The 20,547-nt window shown below is 40.1% G+C and overlaps 1 protein-coding gene across 1 annotated transcript in view; it reads left to right on the top strand.

Moving 5' to 3' along the window:
* Nucleotides 1–7,150: 7,150 nt before the first annotated feature.
* Nucleotides 7,151–20,547, top strand: part of NPC1L1 (NPC1 like intracellular cholesterol transporter 1) — a 29,200-nt gene continuing 15,803 nt past the window's right edge. Inside the window, exons 1-12 of the mRNA XM_073588635.1 lie at nucleotides 7,151–7,308; nucleotides 8,221–9,555; nucleotides 12,387–12,601; nucleotides 12,820–12,920; nucleotides 13,643–13,815; nucleotides 14,046–14,174; nucleotides 15,480–15,662; nucleotides 16,105–16,219; nucleotides 16,333–16,460; nucleotides 16,573–16,710; nucleotides 16,836–16,925; nucleotides 18,860–19,050. Of these exons, the coding sequence (XP_073444736.1) occupies nucleotides 7,255–7,308; nucleotides 8,221–9,555; nucleotides 12,387–12,601; nucleotides 12,820–12,920; nucleotides 13,643–13,815; nucleotides 14,046–14,174; nucleotides 15,480–15,662; nucleotides 16,105–16,219; nucleotides 16,333–16,460; nucleotides 16,573–16,710; nucleotides 16,836–16,925; nucleotides 18,860–19,050 (2,852 nt within the window). The 5' untranslated portion in view covers nucleotides 7,151–7,254. The remainder of the gene's footprint in view (nucleotides 7,309–8,220; nucleotides 9,556–12,386; nucleotides 12,602–12,819; nucleotides 12,921–13,642; nucleotides 13,816–14,045; nucleotides 14,175–15,479; nucleotides 15,663–16,104; nucleotides 16,220–16,332; nucleotides 16,461–16,572; nucleotides 16,711–16,835; nucleotides 16,926–18,859; nucleotides 19,051–20,547) is intronic.

The following is a 20,547-nucleotide window of genomic DNA, read 5'->3' as shown; positions in this document are numbered from 1 at the left end:
GCTTTTTACAATATGCACACATCGTTCACTACTGAGCACAGTGGCACATGCAATGTGGTATTATTTCCTGACACTAGCCAGCGTCAAGATATACTTTGTACACAGACTTAGACTGCTCTGCACTCCAATACCACCTATGAAGACAGAAATCCCAGCGTCTATGTAATGCTCCAGCCCCAGCATCTCCTGTGATGTCTATGCTCTTGCACCAGTGTTTTCTATGATGTATATGCCCCAGAGTCTCCTTTGCGATGTATATTCTCTATTCCCAATATCGCCCGTGTGATGTACATGTGCCAGCCCTAAAATCTCTTGTGTGATGTATATGCTTCAGCCCCAGCCATTCCTGTGATGTATTTTCTCTAGCCCCAATGTCTCCTGTGTGATGTACATGCTCCAGCCCCAGTATCTCCTTTGATATATATGCTTCAGCCCCAGCATCTCCTGTGTGATGTATATGATCTAGCCCCAGCATCACTGTGTGATGTGCAGTATAAACTCTAGCCCCATCATTTCCTGTGTGATGCATATTCTGCAGCCCCAGTATCTCCTGTGTGATGTATATACAGCAGTCTAGGTGTCTCCTAAGTGATGTATACAGCAGCCCCAGTGTCTCCTATGTGATGTATTACAGTAGTCTCGGTGTCTCCGATACATTTCCCACTGTGATGAGACCTACATCTGTGTTCAGAACTTACTCCTCTGCATTCTTTTCATAATTCATGGCAAAGAGTCGACTGCGCTCAAGACCCATCCAAATCTGGAAAATCAGTTGCGAGTAGTATCATCGATACCACCCAACATCCCACGTCAAATCAAAGGATAGCAGTTACTGCCATCACATTAGCGGTGAGATAATTAAATAGTTGACCAAATTTAGCAGGATACATTTCAAATTGATACTTTGTTACGGTCCTTGAATGAGGTTATAAATATCGAAAATGGCATCTGGCAGAATAAAAGGTTCCTCACCCCTGAAGTAAGGGATCAAATAATTCTAAGACACTAGCAATCAGTAAAGTGGAATTTTGTGTAAAATTTGGAGAAATCACTTACTATATTTGTTTTGTTGAACATTTTACATTGTTTTGATTTCATTGCTTTATTGCAAAAAAAGTTTGTTCATCTTGGTAACAAACCTACTATGCAATGCTGATTAAATAATATTTTATTTCAACTCTACGTACTAATCTCTAAGTATCAGAAACATTGCAGCTTCACGTGTATGTCAGCAGCACAGTGTGCTGTCACGTTTCTCTTTATTTAATTCTTAATTATAAGTCATATAGTTACTAGTAGCGGAGCATCTAGGAATTACCTTGGCTCAATATGTTACTGAAGTCCTTGGATTTGCTCTTATCAGCTCCCGAGCTCTGCACCCTGAGATAATCTGATGGTATCAGTTATTGGGGTCAAATATCAAGGTTTTTCCAAGCTAAAACAATAACTAATATTATATTTTAAGGCCAAACTGCCCTGACCTGAGCCAACACTTTTATACAAAATAAACTGCCAATCCTAGATGAAAACTGCATCCAAGTGTCTTGCGTTATTAGATAAGTTCCTTGAGCCACTTACTCACCTGTATCAGTACATTATTTGTCCCCCTCCCCTGCTTCCTAGAAAAAAACGATTCATAATCTGCATTGTTTTCAAACACATTTTTTGTCTTGTAGTATTCATTGACGATTGTTTCACCAAGTTGTTCAAAATGACGAATGTGCAGCATGAATTTCTCGCAAAATAAAAAAATGTTCTTATTTTTGTTTCTAACATTTCTTTAGCATTTTTAGAGCAAAAAGTTGCATGTTTTGTTAAATGATTACAAAATCTGTCAAAAATTTCAGGAAGACGTAAAAAACAGACTAGAGTACATTTGTGGCCACAATGACAAACATAAAAGCGATACACATAAAATAGATCTAAAAGAAGTTGCAAATTAAAAGAAAAATAAAACACACATGAAAAGCAATCAAAAAATACATGACAGTGACTGCTGTGCATAAATCACATAGGATACACTGGAACTGCTGTGTATATCACATAGGAGACACTGAGACTGCTATATACATCATATAGGATACACTGAGACTCTGCTGTATATATCACATAGGATACACTGAAACGGTTATATATACTGTAAAGTCATAAAAGCAGCACACCATTAGACACAAATCTGCACATTTGATTTCATTGGTTCCTTTTTCATATCTGATTTCCACACTATTATAGTTATTTCACAAAAGGTGACAGTACAGTGCAGGTTTTTAAACCCTTCATCAAGCCTAAGGAAGTCACCAACTTAATATAGAGGGCTATTCAGAGGGTTTCGCAGTCCACAGTGGTATTTACCAATAGAAAACCCTCAGCAAGACACCGAGTAGGGAAATGTAGGGAAGAGAACTGGAGATGTATTTCCCAATGGAAGACCGTTTAATTTCACACGTCCTTTGTGTCAAAAGCGATGCTATGTACAGTGATGAGCAAAATAATGAAAATTAAAATTGAGATAATTAGGAGCACAACAGTACAACGATGCAGTGACATGACAAGAATCTGCATAATTAATCATATGCTAAATAATTGCAAGTCAAATATATGTATGAAATAGCCAAGATGATTGTCTCTAAAATTATGGTAGTCTCTCCCGGGAGTATCCAACTTGTTCTGGCGATGTGGGGCCCATGAGGGTTCAATGTCGCATATATGGTGGGTGTGCCCGGCCTTGTCGGCCTTCTGTGAAGGTGTTCTTAAAGCGATTAAAGAAATGACAGGGGTGTCAATCCCTAAAAGCCCGGAAGCAATTCTGCTATTTATGTTTCCCATGCCTAAGAATGCTTTTAAGAAATCATTATTGAGGCACCTTCTCCAGGCCACTAAGGTGGTAATTCCACGACACTGGAAGTCCTTAGACCCGCCTTCGCTAGAGGAATGGTTTGGGGAGGAGGCTAGAGTTCACCGGATGGAATCCCTCAAAGCCCGAAAGGAGCGCCCCACCAGGGTCTAGCGGGGTACTCGGTACTGGTCCCGTTGATCTCAATGGGAGTTGTCACGGAAGCTGTGACCCGGTCCGTGGCCCTGGGGCTCCATGGCAAAAGGAGGATGAATGAACAATGAAATAAAGTTTATGAATAGTTCGTGACGCCACCTGTGGTTTTCGGCAAGTGAGGTGTTAGGCCGACACTGCATGCAGATCCTCTGGGACTGGTGGTGGGTTGCAGCCAAGATGGTGAAGCTCCCAACAGGTGGATCTGTAGTCCCAGGGCAGTGTAGATGTAGCAATGGAGGAGAGGCACAGGCGGTGTAGAGGCTGGTGCCCAGATGTAGTAGTGTGTGGTGTAGTGGTGCGGGAATAAGTGGAGGACACCAGGGCATGTTGTTACAAAGCTTTACTCACAGTGTGCAGTTCACACAGATGCCTGCCTCCGTGCTGTGTCCTCCGGGTCCTGGGCTCAGTCAACCTCCAGGCAAGATAGGATGCTCCCTTCCAACTCTCCGCCAACATGTACCTTTCTGAACGTCTCTCTATAGCGCCTTTAAGTGAAGTACTCCTAGTACTGAGTTACACTGGAGTGCCTCCTGACAGATGTTCCCAAGAACTCTACTTGTACGGCAGACAGCTGTAGCCTGCTTCGGGGACTCCTTACTCCTGAGTCCCGGCTCACTATCCAAGTTGCTGTTGTGCCCCAAGTCTTAGATGGGAGTAGTGCATTGACAGCCCACTACTCCACCGGTGTCTGCTGCAGAACCATTAGTGTCCATTCAACCTCGGGGACCGGGCCCCGGCCTTGCGCTTAGAACTTCTAGGCAGGGTTCTTCCTCTAACTCACGTCCCTTGTGTTCCCTTTTACTCCTACGTTCCGTACTTGTCTTTCTCTCTTATGGAAGCTCAGGCTTCAGTTCAATGTCTTTCTCCTTCTTTCCTTTCCCATGCCAGCAGACCCAGGTCACTGAGATCTGCTGCAGTACCTCCTTCCTCCATCCCTCTCTTAGGGATAATCTCTCCTCACTCCTCTCTGAGTGACTCTCCCCGACTGACTCCTGAAATTCTAAACCTCCCCCCTCTTTTATGCATTCTAAACTCCACCCACCTCCCAGCATGTTTCGTGTTTCCAAGCAGGGAACCACCAAAGGTGCTCTGCTACTCTCCTAGCAAAGAGCCGCAATGTGGCATTGCTACACTACTTTGTGGTGAGGGGTGCAGGTGTTGGAGCATGGTTAGGAGTTCCCACCTTACCTGGATGGTGGGGCACCACAACTCAGGAGGAGGTGCAGTACCTCTGTGGCAACTGAAGCCTCAGGGGCGCCACACATACACAACAATTTGGCTGCACAATGGTTTCATTGGGAATGTGTCTTGTCCTCATCGATGTACCAAAATATGCTTTAAAAAAAGCGTTTTCCAAGACTATTGTCTCCTTTAAGCTACTTCTTCATTAAGTGAACACTATGGTCCCTTCACAGATCACTAATCATGGATACTAAATCAATAAAATCTTTTGACGTGTTTCTATGATGATTTTATGGCGAATTTCAATCTTGGGCTTGAAAGCTCCAAAGCAAACAATGGACAAAGGTTCCCTGCAACCAGAGATATCATGAGGCCCCACATGATAAGATGCGTACAACTTTAACCTATATTGCTATAATGCTATGTTTTGTAACAAGGTAATATTTTGTGGTAGAATGTCTTCTTTTTTTAATAGTAAAACTTGAAGAGTGTTGCTTTCACTGACTCTAAACTTCAAAAATTTGTTTCCCAAATGCTATTTTTTTTAATAAATGGTTGATGTAATATCACCAAGGACTATCAAATAATATCATTGGTTCTCAAATGTCTGCACTTGATTGCCACGGAAAGGATGCACTGCTATGTCATCAATCATTGAAGACCACGTTGATGGAATTTGCCTTACTTTATATAAAAGATACTCAACTTTTTGTAGGTTGCGAACAACTTGCAGAGCATTAAAAATATGAAAATAATTTAAAATAATTTAACAAAAAGTATAAGTAATTAAAAATATAGAACAAAAAAAAAACAATTACTCATTTGTTAAATCTATACAAGCCTTGCAGCAATGCTGTCACATACATCATTTGTATGACCACTGCAGTCAATCACTGGCCTGAGCAGTTGGCTGCAGGGTTAATGTAAATGATGTACTGTACATGGGATAATCATTGCAGGACATGAGAGTCATCATTTTTTTTAGATAAAAAATATACCATATATTTTTTTACATTTCCTTGTCCTAGGCAACTTTCTTAAAATTCTGGAAATCCCTTTAACCACCAGTGCTGTGATTTTGACATTTTGACACTAGCCCTAAGTTTTAGGATTGCTAAGTCCTTCCATTGTGTGCATTAGTTTTACTGCTGCTTATAGGATTTTTATTTTTTATAACGTTATATACATTTTTTTACAATGTTTCCTCCAGCAACTGTCTTAAAATCCTGAAAATCCCATTAAGGACCAGTCATATGATTTTGATATTTTGACTCTAGAACTAAGTTCTAAGAATGCTATGTCCTCAAAATGTACATTAGTTCTGCTGCTGCTCATAAGTTTTTTATATTTTTTTTATAACATTATAATTTTTTTACATTTCCTTCTAGTAAGTCAAATTTTCTAAAATCATGGAAATTTCTAGGAATGCTTTGTCCTCCCCTAGTGCACAATAGCTCTGCTGCTGCCGGTTTCATATTTTTTCTAGAATTTTTTTTTCACAATATTTCCTTCTCTAAGGCAACTTTACTAAAATCCTAGAAGTCCCAGTAACAAACATTGCTGATATTTAACACATTTTAACACAATCACTAAGTTCTAGGAATGCTTTGTCCTCCCCTAGTGCATAATGCTAATGCTTTGTCCTCTCTTAGTTTTGCAGGTTTCATTTTTTTTTTATACAATTTTTTTTTACAACATTTCCTTCTCTTAAGCAACTTTCTTGAAATCCTGGAAGTCTCAGTTACAAAAATTATTTTGACATTAGCACTAAGTTGTAGGAATGCTGTGTCCTCCCTTAGTGCATAATTGTCAAGCTGCTACTTATAACTCTGGTTTCATGTGCGGGGAATAATGATGCAAAACTCAATTGTTTTAATGATCAAGCCATCCTATTTTTACGGTTATACAAAGATACAGCTGTACAGCTCTAGTACTTACCCACTTTTATTTGCTAGGAAAACAGTTGTTATCACTGCAAAAACTCCCATCATATCAAATTAAATAGTTTCCAAATTAAACAATCGAACAAGGAAATTATGTAAAAAAAAAAACCCAGCAACCGAGAAACACTGGTATTTACTGTATATCCATTTTTGTTCCATTTTTTGGCATCTTATGTGCGTTGTCTGATGGTATTCACATTGTAGTAGTCTATTTGGATAATTTGCTGTTCATACCTTTTTATTGAGGTTTTAAAATTTTTAAGCAAATAAACACATATATATATACGGAATGAAACTGCGGAAGGCAAGGGGGGAAAGGGAATATAGGGGAAAGGAAACACATTTTGATTAGGGAGAGTACTGCACAGTGTAAGATTAGATTCCTATTTTTTGAAACCTCTGAACTTTGTAAAGTTGGGTAATGTAATTCTGTGTGAAAAAAAGACAAAAGTATCATAACTTTATTCATAGAAGCAAAAAAAAGTTTCAACTGTTTTTGTAGGTTTTCTTATAAGTTGTTTTATAAAACAATACTTTAGGGCCACTGCACTGGAATGACATGCTAAGCTTCATGTAAAACTTATATCCAGGCCATAAGCTTCAGTGTCAGTGACTTTGTATATAATGAATGAAGATATGATATATGATTGATATATGGGATCTAGGCATTTTCCCTTTCCTGTGTATACAGTAAGCCCTCATAGGCAGGATGCTCTCATCTTCTGCATCTATCTATCTATCTATCTATCTATCTATCTATCTGTCTATCTATCTCTCATATCTACAGTAAATGTCTAGCAGAGTTACTTGGTCTCTACCCATTTAGTACTGTCTCTCGTTGTGAGTGAATGCTGTAGACTGAGCCGTCCCTCCACCCACTCCTCTCCTAGTTAATAAGAAGCAGGATTTATCACATCTGTCAATCCCAATTGGCTCCTGTGCAAAATCCTGAGCTAGAAAAACTCAGATCAATATTACATTGTAAGCGTTGCTTGTACAGTTGAACATCCCGGCTCCTGGCACAGATATCATCCGGCTTTCCTGACACCCACCCGGTGGACTAGTTTATAGGAAAGAAAGATGCTTCCTAGGATTCTTACACTGGTGATACTGGGAGTCGTGTTCCCTCTTCAGGTTGGTAAAACTGAGTATTTTTGACAGATTTGGAAGATTTCAGAACATACTAAACTTCTATGGTTCACTAGAAGAATTGGCACTGTGTGTACTGTATGTGGTACATGTATAGTGACCATGGCATGGCAACCTCGCAAGCTTGGTCTGTGGATGTCTGGAGCTTACGAATCCAATGGGTAGATTGTTTTTAAATCATCAAACCGAACTTGCTTTCGATGGAACCAATATCAAGGCTACAGTCACTCCATAATTTGATGTTGGTATTAATTTTATTACTGGGTCATTTATAGGTGGTGAACTATGTTGGGTTGTCCTAGTCATTGGCATTGAATATTTGACATACGGTATACGTATGAGTAAGGCTGTACAGTCCATATTTTGCTGATTTTTGCACAGGGCATATCATGTACTTGGCTGGTGGCAGCTGTGATCAACTTTTGTTAATTTGGTCTAAGTAACCTGATAAGACACTAGAAGATAATATATAATTGTACTTTATTATAGCTCTAAACATTGCCTTACCAAACTCTCTTACGTTCAGAATTTTAGAGAAGCTTTGGGTAAAAATGACCAACTTCTTCTTAATTAAGGCCAAGAAGTTTAGAACCATTTTGAGAAACCGGGCATCATTGGCTTGTATATGTTTAGGCAGCTCTGGCTCCCATTTCCATGACTTCATCATGAATTTGTCTGTTACTTTTATTTTGTATAGTCACCTTTATCTTTTGTGTGTTTTTGTTCTGTTTTATCTCTATCCGCATACAAAGTTCACTTTGGTTTTTCAGCCTCTATCTTCAGTGCTAGGTGAAATTTCCTACCAGATTTTACGTTATTGTATTGTTACAGCTAAGGTGCGGATAGAACATTACCATATTTCATGTCAACTCCATTTTTTGTTGTTGTCTTTGATAGGTTATAGGAAAGACCACCATAAAACAGAATGGATATTGTAGCTTGTACGAGGAATGTGGTAAAAATCCCGAGGTGACTAATGCTTTGCTCGACACGAACATTCCTTGTGAATCCAACACTGAAGCCAAGAAATTATCTGGGTTACACCTCAATCGTCTGAAAGAAGTTTGCCCGATGCTGTACAATGGTGACAATGATACGTATGCATGCTGCTCCACTGCACAACTGCAAAGCCTTACGAAAAGCTTCACCCTTTCTATGGCCATCTTGAATCGATGTCCGTCATGTGCTGAAAACTTTATAAACATTCATTGCCAGAACACCTGCAGCCCGAATCAGAGCACTTTCATTAATGTCGCCCGAACGCACCCTTTCAATAACAGTGGGGAGATTAAAATGGGCGTACTGGAATATGAGTGCTTTTATCAGACCCAATTTGCTGACAGAACTTTTGACTCCTGCAAGAATGTCCGCTTGCCAGCCACTGGTGGGTATGCTATTTCTACAATGTGTGGAAGATATGGAGCAGAGTTTTGCACCAGTCAACGTTGGCTCGACTTTCAAGGAGACATCAGCAATGGGCTGGCACCTCTCGTCATTGATTTCAAACTTGTAGATAATACAACTGAGGTTCGTGAAGGAATCATACCACACGATAGCACAGTATGGAGCTGTAGTGTTGGACCAGGAGGAGTTCCAGAATCTGCTTGCACTTGCCAGGACTGTAAAGAATCATGCCCAAAAATCCCTGAGCTAAAGCCACTGCCAGACCCTTTCAAGTTAGGATATGTAGATGGGTACTTGATAATAAGCATTGTGGTTTTTGCAGTTTTGTTGTTTTTCTTCATAGTGTTTTTGGGTATAAATTGTGCAGCAGAAAAGTGCAATAAAGACAAGAAAAAAAATAAAGAGCCACCACGTGTCCAACGTTCTGACCTGAACTGTTCAGAGAAAATCAGCTACATGACTAATCGATCATTGGAGAAGGCATTTCAATGGTGGGGCACTCGTATATCTACTTACCCGAAAACGGTCATTTGCATTTGTGTAGTAGTAGTTGTTGTTCTGTCAGCGGGAATGGCATTAATTAAATTGACTACAGATCCGGTGGAACTGTGGTCAGCACCAAACAGTAGAGCCAGACAGGAAAAGGACTTTCATGATGCAAATTTTGGTCCATTCTTCAGAACTAATCAGCTAATCATCACAGCTAAGAATCGGCCATCATACTCTTATGATTCCATCTTCTTTGGAAAACTGAATTTTAGTGGAATTCTCTCCAATGATATTCTACTGGAACTTCTGGACCTGCAGAACCAGCTGCAAAGTATTGAAGTAAGTGCACTACTACGGTCAATACCTCTTTGGAGATGAAGGTCTCAGGCAGTAGTAAGATGCATATTTGAAAACAATTTTCAGATCCCGTTAAATTTGGTGAGATCTGCTGAGAACCTGGCATCTTCAGTGATCATACACAGAAGAAGACCAGAAGATGCCACTAAAATAAGATGGATCTGTTGATAATATGAAGCTTAATATTTCATGTGTATTTCAAGCTTAAAGGCTCAAATATACATTAGAGAAAATCATCGAAACACACTGATTTCGGTGGAACTGATATATGCATCTAGGGACTTCTTACCTTTCTCCTAGTAGTTGTCAGGAGGAAGAGGGGTCGAACATGTTGAATTTCAATATACAAGGGGATGAATATGTTGAATTTCAATGTCAGATACTTTGTTCACCCTTCTTCCCTTTGACAAATAAAAATGAAAACTAGCTGTGGGCCAACAACTATTGAAGGTATATGGCCATCTTGAAGTAGTCATTTACCTCCAATCCTAACCCATATGTTACTACTTTTCAAAACTTCTAATCTATAATGCTGATCTGATCTAATGTTCTAATACTTCTAATCAAAAGCTCAAGTGATAAATGGTCCATTTATAAGAAATAATAAAGCTGGTACCTCCCGGTGGTGATTGATATTTCAAATGTCATCCTTGTGCTAGGACAGACAGGTGCTTTTCGATTCTTTGACCCATTTCTTCCAGCGTAAAACAAATAAGGGAATGTATCACCAGATTTTTGCTACCCCCATCTGATAACAGCATAATGTAGCAGGGAGAGACCCTGATTCCAACGATGTATCACTTGACTGAAGCTCAGGTGGCAAAAACGTGGCAACAGATTTCCTTTAAACCACTTATTAGGGTGTTTTACCATTACTATATTTGCCTTGTGGAGAGAGAAACTTGTGCTGGTTAGAAAAACCCATAGTAAAGAAGGATGGAGTACACTTATTTCGGGCTCCTTCTTTAGGGCCACATATTTTCTGTATTGGGTACGTTCATGTCATGGAGGCCAATAGGCATGAAGTTGCTGATGGACAAGAAGTTGGTGTCAAGGCTATGGGAATTGCAAAAAGTGTAGCTATGAACAGATCAGGTGACAAGTGCTCTCTGATGTTTTCTCGGCTAGCACGATGCCCAATCTTATACTATGGTGCAGTGCAGATCTACCCTTATTTTCTCATACCGATTCGGCATGCTGCGATTGGCTCCTATATACGGATCACTTGCAGCCATAAAAGTCTATAGGTGCTGTGTGAAACATCGGATTGCACTCGGATGCCATCACAGTGTAGTCCGATGTACACGCACAATGGAGAAGATGGAGACATTAAGTTCTCCATCTTCTCCATACCTGTGATATGATTCTCTCATGCGAGAAAAACAGATCACACTCAGATGACACTCGGCTAAAACTCTCACAGTCTCAGAATAATTGGCCTGATTCTCTCACAAGAGAGAACATACTCATTAAAAAAAAAATTCTCCAGTATTTTAGTAGAAATCATACATAGCTGCAGGTTAACCTAAGTAATACATTTTTGTAACTGGAAAGATTGTGTAATGTTTAAAAGAATGTATGACCAACCAGGACACAAGACTAATGATAACATGTGTTGATAGCAGAATATTTCTTTACAAAATGTTCTAGATGATGATTTAAAGGAAATCTGCCACCTATTTTTTTTGACTATCAGCTGCCGGCACCACCATCAGGGGCTTATCTACAGCATTCTGTAATGCTGTAGAGAAGCCCCCGATGTAACCTGAAAGAGAAGAAAAATGAGTTATATTATACTCTTCCAGGGGCGGTCCAGGTCCGGTCCAGGTCCGGAGGGTGTCGCGGTCTGGTCTGGCGCCTCTCATCTTCTAACAATGATGTCCTCTTCTTTGCTTCCCATTGCGGCTCCTGCGCAGCTGCACTGCTCCGCCCTGTTGAGGGCAGAGCAGAGTACTGCAGTGCGCAGGCGCCGGGAAAGGTCAGAGCGGTCCGGCGCCTGCGCACTGCAGTACTCTGAGCAATGCGCCTGCGCAGGAGCCGCGATGGGAAGCAAAGAAGAGGACGTCATCGTTAGAAGATGGGAGGCGCCAGACTGGATTGCGACACCCATCGGACCAAAACCGGACCCGAACCGCCCCTGGGTGAGTATAATATAACTCATTTTTCTTCTCTTTCAGGTTACATCGGGGGCTTACCTGCAGCATTACAGAATCCTGTAGATAAGCCTCCGATGGCGGTGCCGGCAGCTGATAGTTGAAAAAATAGGTGACAGATTCCCTTTAAGGGGTTTACTCATAATAAGAGTAATAATAATAATAATAAGAGTTGAGCGCACATCACAGGTCACTGTCTAAACGCAGGGGTGCGCATCCTGTGACTCTCATGATCAGACATTAAGATCCCGATTCATTATTTGCAGAGGATTTTTTTATGTCATGTTTCATTTTTGCCTTGTGGTATTTCTAGCTGTTTTTGTGCCAAATTCTTCAAAAGGGTACATACAGTTAAGTAGTCTTACTTTTATGCAAAGTAAAAAATGGTCTTAAATCTTTTTTTGGGGGATTTTTTTTTATTGTGGATCTTTTTTAAAATGCACAAAAATTGCACAAAAATTTAGGGGTACATAAGATCATTTTGGGAGGAGGGCGGTGGGAGTACTAGTAGGGTTGTCAGAAGGTTGCCTGTTTATCTGAAATGTGTTCCCCTACATTACTTCCCTTCGTGACATCAAGGCAGGCAAGACAGACATTTCTGTAGATCATGAGATACCTTTTTTCAGCACAGAGTCACATCTTAATTATCTTTCCTTCCAGGTATGGTCAGAAAAGCACAAAGTGAATATCAGCTTGAAGGATATTTGTTACGCACCCCTGAATCCTACAAATCCCACATCAACAGACTGCGCAGTAAATAGCTTGATGCAATATTTCCAGAACAACAAAACGAGGTTCAACATGGAGGTGACCCAAACAACATCTGGAGAAACTGGTCTTGTGGGATGGAGGGATCATTTCATGTATTGCGTAAAGTAAGCACCATTTCCCAAAAATTTATGGTAAAACTACATAATAACCCGCACTCCCATCCCCTTCACAAATCTGCAGCATTTTCTATTAGTCAGGATAGCCACTGTACAGACAAAATGGGGCCCTTTCATTCTTGTGATTGGTTGGGCTCCAAGTGGTTGACCTAAAGTCCACAAAATACTAAATTCAATGAAGCCCAAATACACTTTTTTTGTTGCAGTTCACCCCTGTCGTTTAAGGATATTACAGATCTGGAACTGAGCTGCATGGCAGATTACGGTGCGCCGGTCTTCCCCTTCCTCGCCGTGGGAGGTTATGATGGTAACAGTCTCTTATTTTATATAGTAACAAGTCTCATATAGTTAAAGAAAGCAAAGGTATCCAATATATATATATATATATCCATGACTATAGAAATTCACTAATTTATTAGTAAAGTTTGAAAGGTTCCAGCTACATTCATTTTTGCATAATGGCAAAAATTGACGCGTTTTGGTCGAACAAGTGTCCTTAAACATGGTAAAATCATGTAGTTTAGGCAGAAATTTGGAGAATTACCAGTTGCAACCAGCTGGATTATTTTTTTTCCATTTTTAATTCAGTGCTAGGAAAAATAAAGCCCAAACTAATCATCAATTCATCCCATGCTAGATGTCTCAGTAGGGTAACTGCGCACACGAATGCCCTTTCTAAGCCAGACTCAGAAGAGTTAGCATGGCTCATCATTTAGATGGCAAATCATTTGAATGGCTGTCATGGAGGGGACATGTATAACTTCTGTTGGCAATATCTACTTGTGGCTTGGAATTTTGGTTATTAATTAATTGAAGGCAATGAAAAAAATTTCAAATATGGCCAAAATTACAGTTTCAGCATGGGTTGGTATCCAGTTTTATAAACATTCAGATTAGGAACCAGGAGATTTATTCCGGTATGGCAAAAATAATTTTCCGTTCGGTAGTTTTGGAACACCAAATGACAACTTCTGGCTAGATTCTCATTCTCACTAGTATCTCTAACAATATTTTACTCTTTGCCCTCAGACAATCGTTTCTCAGAATCTGAAGCTTTGATTTTGACCATTTCTTTGAACAATTTCCCACGTTCTGACCCTAAGTTTGACTATGTTCTGGTTTGGGAGCAGAAATTCCTGGATATTCTTCAAGAATATTTGAACAATCCAAAAAGTAATTTCACCTTCGCATACATGGCAGAAGTAAGTGTCCTACCACACCAGCATTAACTAAACTTATGGATAAGCATATGGACTTGACCAAGTATGAGAATTTTCATTGGAATTTTTGACATTTTCCCTCACTTTGTATTTTAGTGAAAGTAGTTTTCATCTATTTCATAAGTGAACATCTCCTTTTAACTTCACTTCAATCTTTGTCTGATAGAATTCTATTATTTTTTCAGTAATATCTAATTTTGTTTTGTCAACAGAGATCTCTGGAGGATGAAATCAGTAGAACCACAACAGAAGACATTCCCATATTTGCCATCAGTTACCTGGTTATCTTCTTGTACATTGCTTTCGCCCTGGGAGAGTATAGCAGTTGTCGGAGAGTTCTGGTGAGACGAACTTTATATTTTTTATTCCAACCATATAAATTAGATTTTTCTTTTGTTAATCCTGTTCAAATTTGACAGAATCCATTGATTGGATCTGCTGGATTATGATGTCAAGGGAATTATTTTAGCCTCTATGACAGAATTAGGTTTACATTAGTCCCATTAGGTTGATCTTCCCCTCAGTAAGTTCTTGTTCCAGATTTGGACATGGTCATCCCTGATGCTTGTTTCAATCTACTGTACTTCTATCCTCATAGGACAGTCTCCATGCCTACATGAATACCGTATTTTAGACCCATTCATTGATATATTGGGCAGCTTAAGACACTAGCCCAACATGATAAAGATACCCATACTTTAACCTGGGCCAGCTTTCTTCTGACAGTAAATGTAAGAATAGAAGAAACATTTGGAGGACTTGGTCTGGTTCTTTAAAGATATTCTGTTGTTCAGAACCTATATAGTCACTTGTCGTCAAGGATAGGCTTCTCCATACTTTCATGATGCCAAGAGAAACCAAAGCCTAAAGGCACCGTCACACATACAGATGCACCAGCGATCCCGACAACGATATGACCTTGTCAGGATCGTGTGTCGCTACATGATCGCTGGTGAGCTGCCAAACAGGCAGCTTCACCAGCGATCAGCACCAGCGAGGACGCTGGTCTCTAAGGTAAATATCAGGTTACTAAGCGTCATGCGTTACTTAGTTACCCGATGTGTACCTTAGAAACCTCCGTGCTTGCTCCGGAAGCTGCGAGCACGCAGGTTTCTAAGGTACACATCGGGTAACTAAGTGACATGCGCCGCTTAGTAACCCGATATTTACCTTAGAGACCAGCTGATCGTTGGCTCCCGCTGCCACACGCAGCGATGCGCGCTGGCCAGCGGGAGAACAACGATGAAAAAATGGCTCAAGCCGATCGAGAACGATCAGCGATACCCGGCGGGGGGGGAGGGGTGGTCGCTGATCCCCGTCACACACAGTGATCTCGCTGGCGAGATTGCTGTGGTGTCACAAAATCAGCGATCTCGCTAGCGAGATCGGTGTGTGGGACGGGGCCTTAAGACTTCTAGAAAATGAGAATAAGATATCTAAACCAGACATTTTCTGGCCTAGTAAGTAAATAACCCAAATCAAGATCAGTCAGACAATATAAATTGAAAAATGTTCCCTTATCCAAACTCATGGTCTAATGTTCTCAAAGCCAAACTCATGGTCAAATGTTCCCGAAGCCAAACTCTTGTACCTTAAAGTTTATGACTTCATCGCACAGCATTGTAATGACTATTATTTTTCCTCAGGTTGACTCTAAAGTGACCCTTGGTCTGGGTGGAATTCTGGTTGTCTTAGGCGCTGTTTTGGCATCAATGGGTTTCTTTAGCTACATTGGGATAGCTTCATCGCTGATCATTGTGGAAGTTGTGCCTTTTTTGGTTCTAGCAGTGGGAGCTGATAACATCTTTATCTTTGTCCTTGAGCTTCAGGTAAAACAATTACTTTGAAAATCTCATCATTACTGAATGCTATCTAGTCTTCTTGGGATAAATAAGCTGACCATAAAAAAATAAACCAAGAAGATGTATACAGTACCATGAGTATATAGATCATTAGAACAGAGCTCCAGCTTAGTCTGGCTAAAGTTGAATTCTGCATCGTAATGTTAACATAAATAAACCGGATGAACTTCCCTTGCTCCATGTCAAATTTTTAAGTGAACCAAGAGATTTCCGGCCTCAGTAATGGAGCAATTAAAGAGATTCTTCCTATTTATTTCCCTAAGCATAAATATATATTCACCCAACTATGTGTGGATACCTCATTTCAGTTTACCATAAGAATTACATGTTTTAGAGGTTTGGAACAATATGTTATATTATTGCCAATAAGTTCTTATCTACAGTATAAAAAATGTTGTTCTTCTTTCAGAGAGATGAACGTCGGGAGGGTGAACGACGAGAGGAACAAATTGGAAGGGTCCTTGGTGGTGTGGCCCCCAGCATGCTACTTTGCAGCCTGTCAGAGTCTCTGTGCTTTTTCCTGGGTAATAATCATTTTAATGTGTCTACTAGGGTGTAGTTATCATTGCAGGCTTGCGTTCCTGTTTTAAAACTTTCTGCGACCATGTCACATATTGAAATATCTTCTTTGGTGCAGGTTCCCTGACGCAAATGCCTGCTGTTCGGACCTTCGCCCTGAATGCCGCCCTTTCCATCCTCTTTGATTTTGTCCTGCAGATCTCCATGTTTGTGGCCCTCGTGTCTTTGGATACTAAGCGGCAAGAGGTAACATGAGGAAACTGGGGCACCAGGGTGAAGACTATATCATGGGCAGATGGCGTTAGGACAACATTATCTAATATGATTGATCGTTATATTCATTGTACTCTTCCAACAGGCAAATAGATTTGATTTCTGCTGCTGTATCAAAAGCAAAACTGAAAAACCCAAGAAGAAATCTAAGGGGATGCTAGTCTCTTTCATGAAGAAAGTCTATTGTCCCATTCTTCTGAATTCGTTCAGCCGTGTGATAGTGGTGAGTAATCTATAATCCATAATGACCAATTTTGTATATTTTTTTCTGCACATGATCCATTTTCCTTGTTTTTTTACTTCCACATTACATTCCCTATTGACCACCATGTCCTTCTCTCTTCACAGATGATTACATTCATCTTCCTCTTCTGCTGTGGGATATATTTCATGATGTACTCTCGTGTGGGCCTAAATCAGGAGCTGTCTGTACCTCTGGTAAATAGATTATTTATCTGTGCATACATGTTACCAAACCAAAGTGATGCTGACCAATGCAGAAATGGATGAGAAGCTTGGCTCTGGGGTCTTTTCCACCTTCACAACACTATGAAAACTGTCACAATGGCAAAGACGCTATTGTAAACAGGTTTTCCATTTTTAGAAAAACCAAATTATATACCATAATATAGGACTTTGAGCTAATGTAGAGGAGTCCTCTATTTGGGATCCTCAACTTTTGGCCAGAGTGGAGATAATTTAGAAAGAGCATCCCTCTCTGTGGAGGACCTGTCCTGTCCTGCAATACGCACACAAACCATGACTTTGAATGGGCACTGTGTAATACTTCATTTCTCCTGTGGTGGTGCTGCTGGGAAATTGAACACTTGCTGCCAGGATTTTCTTCAAATTATAGATGATCACTGAGGGTTTAAGCTAAAAACTTCTTGTCTCCAAGGAATTGTTCTAACATAAATAGATTGTCCAACTTGGAAAACCCCTTTAAAACTACATTTATGCGTAGCATGCAGTACAGATTCTGGGACTCCAGGCTGTAGAATTTCTGTAGGCTTGGGATAATGAACTGCCAAGGGTACCAGTATAAGGGAGTGTAACTTATTTTGGGGCATAAAGACCAATCACAGTGCACTGGAGAAAAAATGGCACTTGTCACAGCAATAGGTTTTGCTTGTAGAGGTAAGGGGCTGATTAAAGGGAACCAATCAGCATGATTCAACTCCCCCATACTTTTTCCATGGTCATGATGCCCTTTGAAGATAATGTCATCCACACATTTACTTATGTAAACATGCTTTTTTAATTCATATGCAAATTAGGCTTAAGTGCTCTGGTGTGGTTAGAGAACTTGCCTGCCCAGACACCACAGTCAAGCAGAGGAATATATGGTTGAGTGGGAATTAGAGCTGGGGAGGCTGATGCTTGGAAAGTGCTCAGACTAAGCCCAGAGCACTATAGCCTAATTTGCATATAAATTACATTGCATAAGTAAAGATGTGGATGATATTATGTTTCAGAGAGCAATATGACCATAGAAACATTTTGGGAGAAGGAGCGATAATTTTGACGTACTTTTTTTTTTAAAGAGAGGGGGCACCAGGTGGCACTATATATTCAAGAAGTACATTACGAATCCTGTAGAGCAGTTACATGAGTTGGTTGTCCCACATTCTTCATCTTCACTGACACTCACCAAAAATTGGTTAAGTTGCTCCTCATTCATTGGGTCTCAGTGACCAGACTGCATCAATATATAATTCATCGTAACTTCCCTAGGTATAAAAATCTAATTCTGAGGCCATGTTCACACGTTCAGTATTTGGTCAGTATTTTACACTAGCATTTGGAAGCCAAAACCAGGAGTGGGTGATAAATACAGAAGTGGTGACCGGTTTCTGTGATACTTTTCCTCTGATTGTTTCTCTCCTGGTTTTGTCTTACAAATACTGATGTAAAATACTGACCAAATACTGAACACGTGAACATGGCCTTATGGTAAGTGACACTTTATTTTATTTTTATATACATCTAATACACATTCCTCTCCAAAAATACTGACCCCTTTGTCTGGGCTGTATTTATTATTTGAGTCAGATTTGTATGTTGGAGAAGTGGTATCACTTTGGCCAGAGTCCAGCTAAAATTCGACTTTCCCTCTTGAGAGTAACTGGAAGGTACAAAGTGCAGTCCGCTATACAATGTGATGTGGGAAACACCTCCTAGAGAGGGAAGTCTATAATACGCCGAAAGGTTCTTTTCAAACTATTTATTGAGATCCGTGACAGAACTGTTTGGATTTCTGCTGTGGATGTGGTGCTGACAATCCTGAAAGTTTATTCTAGAAATGCTTATTCTGGTAAAGCAACATATTTTCTTTCATACATCGAATTTATCCATTAATTATCTCTCCACAGGATTCCTATGTACTCAATTATTTTAATCATCTGAATGAGTACTTTGAGGTCGGAGTCCCTACGTACTTTGTGACCACGGCTGGATATAACTTTTCCTCATTAGAAGGAATAAATGGTATCTGCTCCAGCGCAGGCTGTGATAATAACTCAATGACACAGAAGATACAGTATGCTACTGATTTTCCGGACAGGTAAATGCGGCAGAGATAAGTGTGACATTGAACTTTGAGATGAATATCCTAGCTTGCTTTATCTAGTATATACTTATAGTATAGTATTGTTCGTGGTGTGGGGTAGTGATCACAGCTAAAATGATTATTTTGTACTTGCCAACAGTGAGCACTCCTGACCACTGCTATGATTACACCTGTCTTGTCGGAAGTATACTAAGGAAATGCTGATTCACTGTGAATGCATGGACCCCTTCACCCCCAATGCTCATACAGGGAAATCAAAGCTTAAAAAGAACCTGTTACTTGCTCAAAAAATTAGGATAAATACCTTGTAAAAAATCTTGGAACTTTCCTGATTTTGACGCTCTTTTCTGTTTTGTGCTGTGTCACTCCATTGCAGAGATATTCACATTTGTTTGTTCTGGAGCACACTATGTGAAATCGCTGCTGGTAGAGCAACTGGGTGTTCCTTCAGACTCTTCTCTGAGGGCATGTGCTTTCATCACTCCCTCCCAGATCCTGCCAATCACATATTCAGTCTGCTAAACTGCTAGATCAGCTGGTGAGCTGTGATTGGCAGAGTCTGGGAGGAAGAGGTGAAAGTGCCCACACCCAGAGAAGACTGTGAAGAAACACGCAGTTGAACTGCAGAGTAGAAATTTCACATAGTGCGCTCCAAAAGAAAGAAAAGTATATCTCCAGTAGAGCAACATAGTGCAAAACAGAAAGGAAAAACAGAATCAGCAAAGCTCAAGAATTTCACAAAGTATTTTTCGAAATTTTTCAGAGGTAATGACAGGTGCTCTTTAATTTCTCAGCGACAGCACATCAGATTACTACGAGCCAGGTCTAATTTTTAATGTTGTACTAAGATTTATAGTCACACCACTAGTTTCAGCAATAAAATTCCCCTGGCAGGTTCCAATTTAATAGTTTGGCCTATAAATATCAAGGACTGAATGTCAGGACATGTGTTATACTGTCATCGTCGAAAGTGTTGGCACCCTTCAAATTCTTCCAGAAAATTATTGCAGATACACGTTTTGTTATACCAATTTTTCTTTCCTTTGTGGGTATTCGAGCAACAAAAAAACAGAAAAAAAAGCAAATTGGTCATCATTTCATACAAAATCCCCCAAAATGGGGTGAAAAAAAATGTTGGCATCTTTCCATAATTGTGGTTAAACGACTTTGTTTCAAGCAAGTGATGCTCATTGAAACTCACCTTTGGCAAGTAACAGGTGTGGGCAATATGAAAATCACATCTGAAACCAAACAAAAAGGGGAGAAGTTGACTCAAACTTTGCATTGTGTGCCTCACTAAGCGTGGAGAACAGAAAGAGGAGAAGAGAATTGTCTGTGTACTTGATAACCAAAATTGTTGAAAAATATCAACAATCTCATGGTTACAAGTCCATCTCCAGAGATCTTGATGTTCCTTTGTCCATGGTGCACAACATAATCAAGAAATTTACAACCCATGGCACTGTAGCTAATCTCCCTATACATGAACAT

The sequence above is a fragment of the Dendrobates tinctorius genome, unplaced genomic scaffold (assembly GCF_039654945.1).
Source record: "Dendrobates tinctorius isolate UK_male_01 unplaced genomic scaffold, ASM3965494v1 ptg000104l, whole genome shotgun sequence".
In the NCBI taxonomy this organism is placed as follows: Eukaryota; Metazoa; Chordata; class Amphibia; order Anura; family Dendrobatidae; genus Dendrobates; species Dendrobates tinctorius.
The sequence above is the reverse complement of the archived record's forward strand: the minus strand, read 5'-3'. Positions and strand labels throughout refer to the sequence as shown.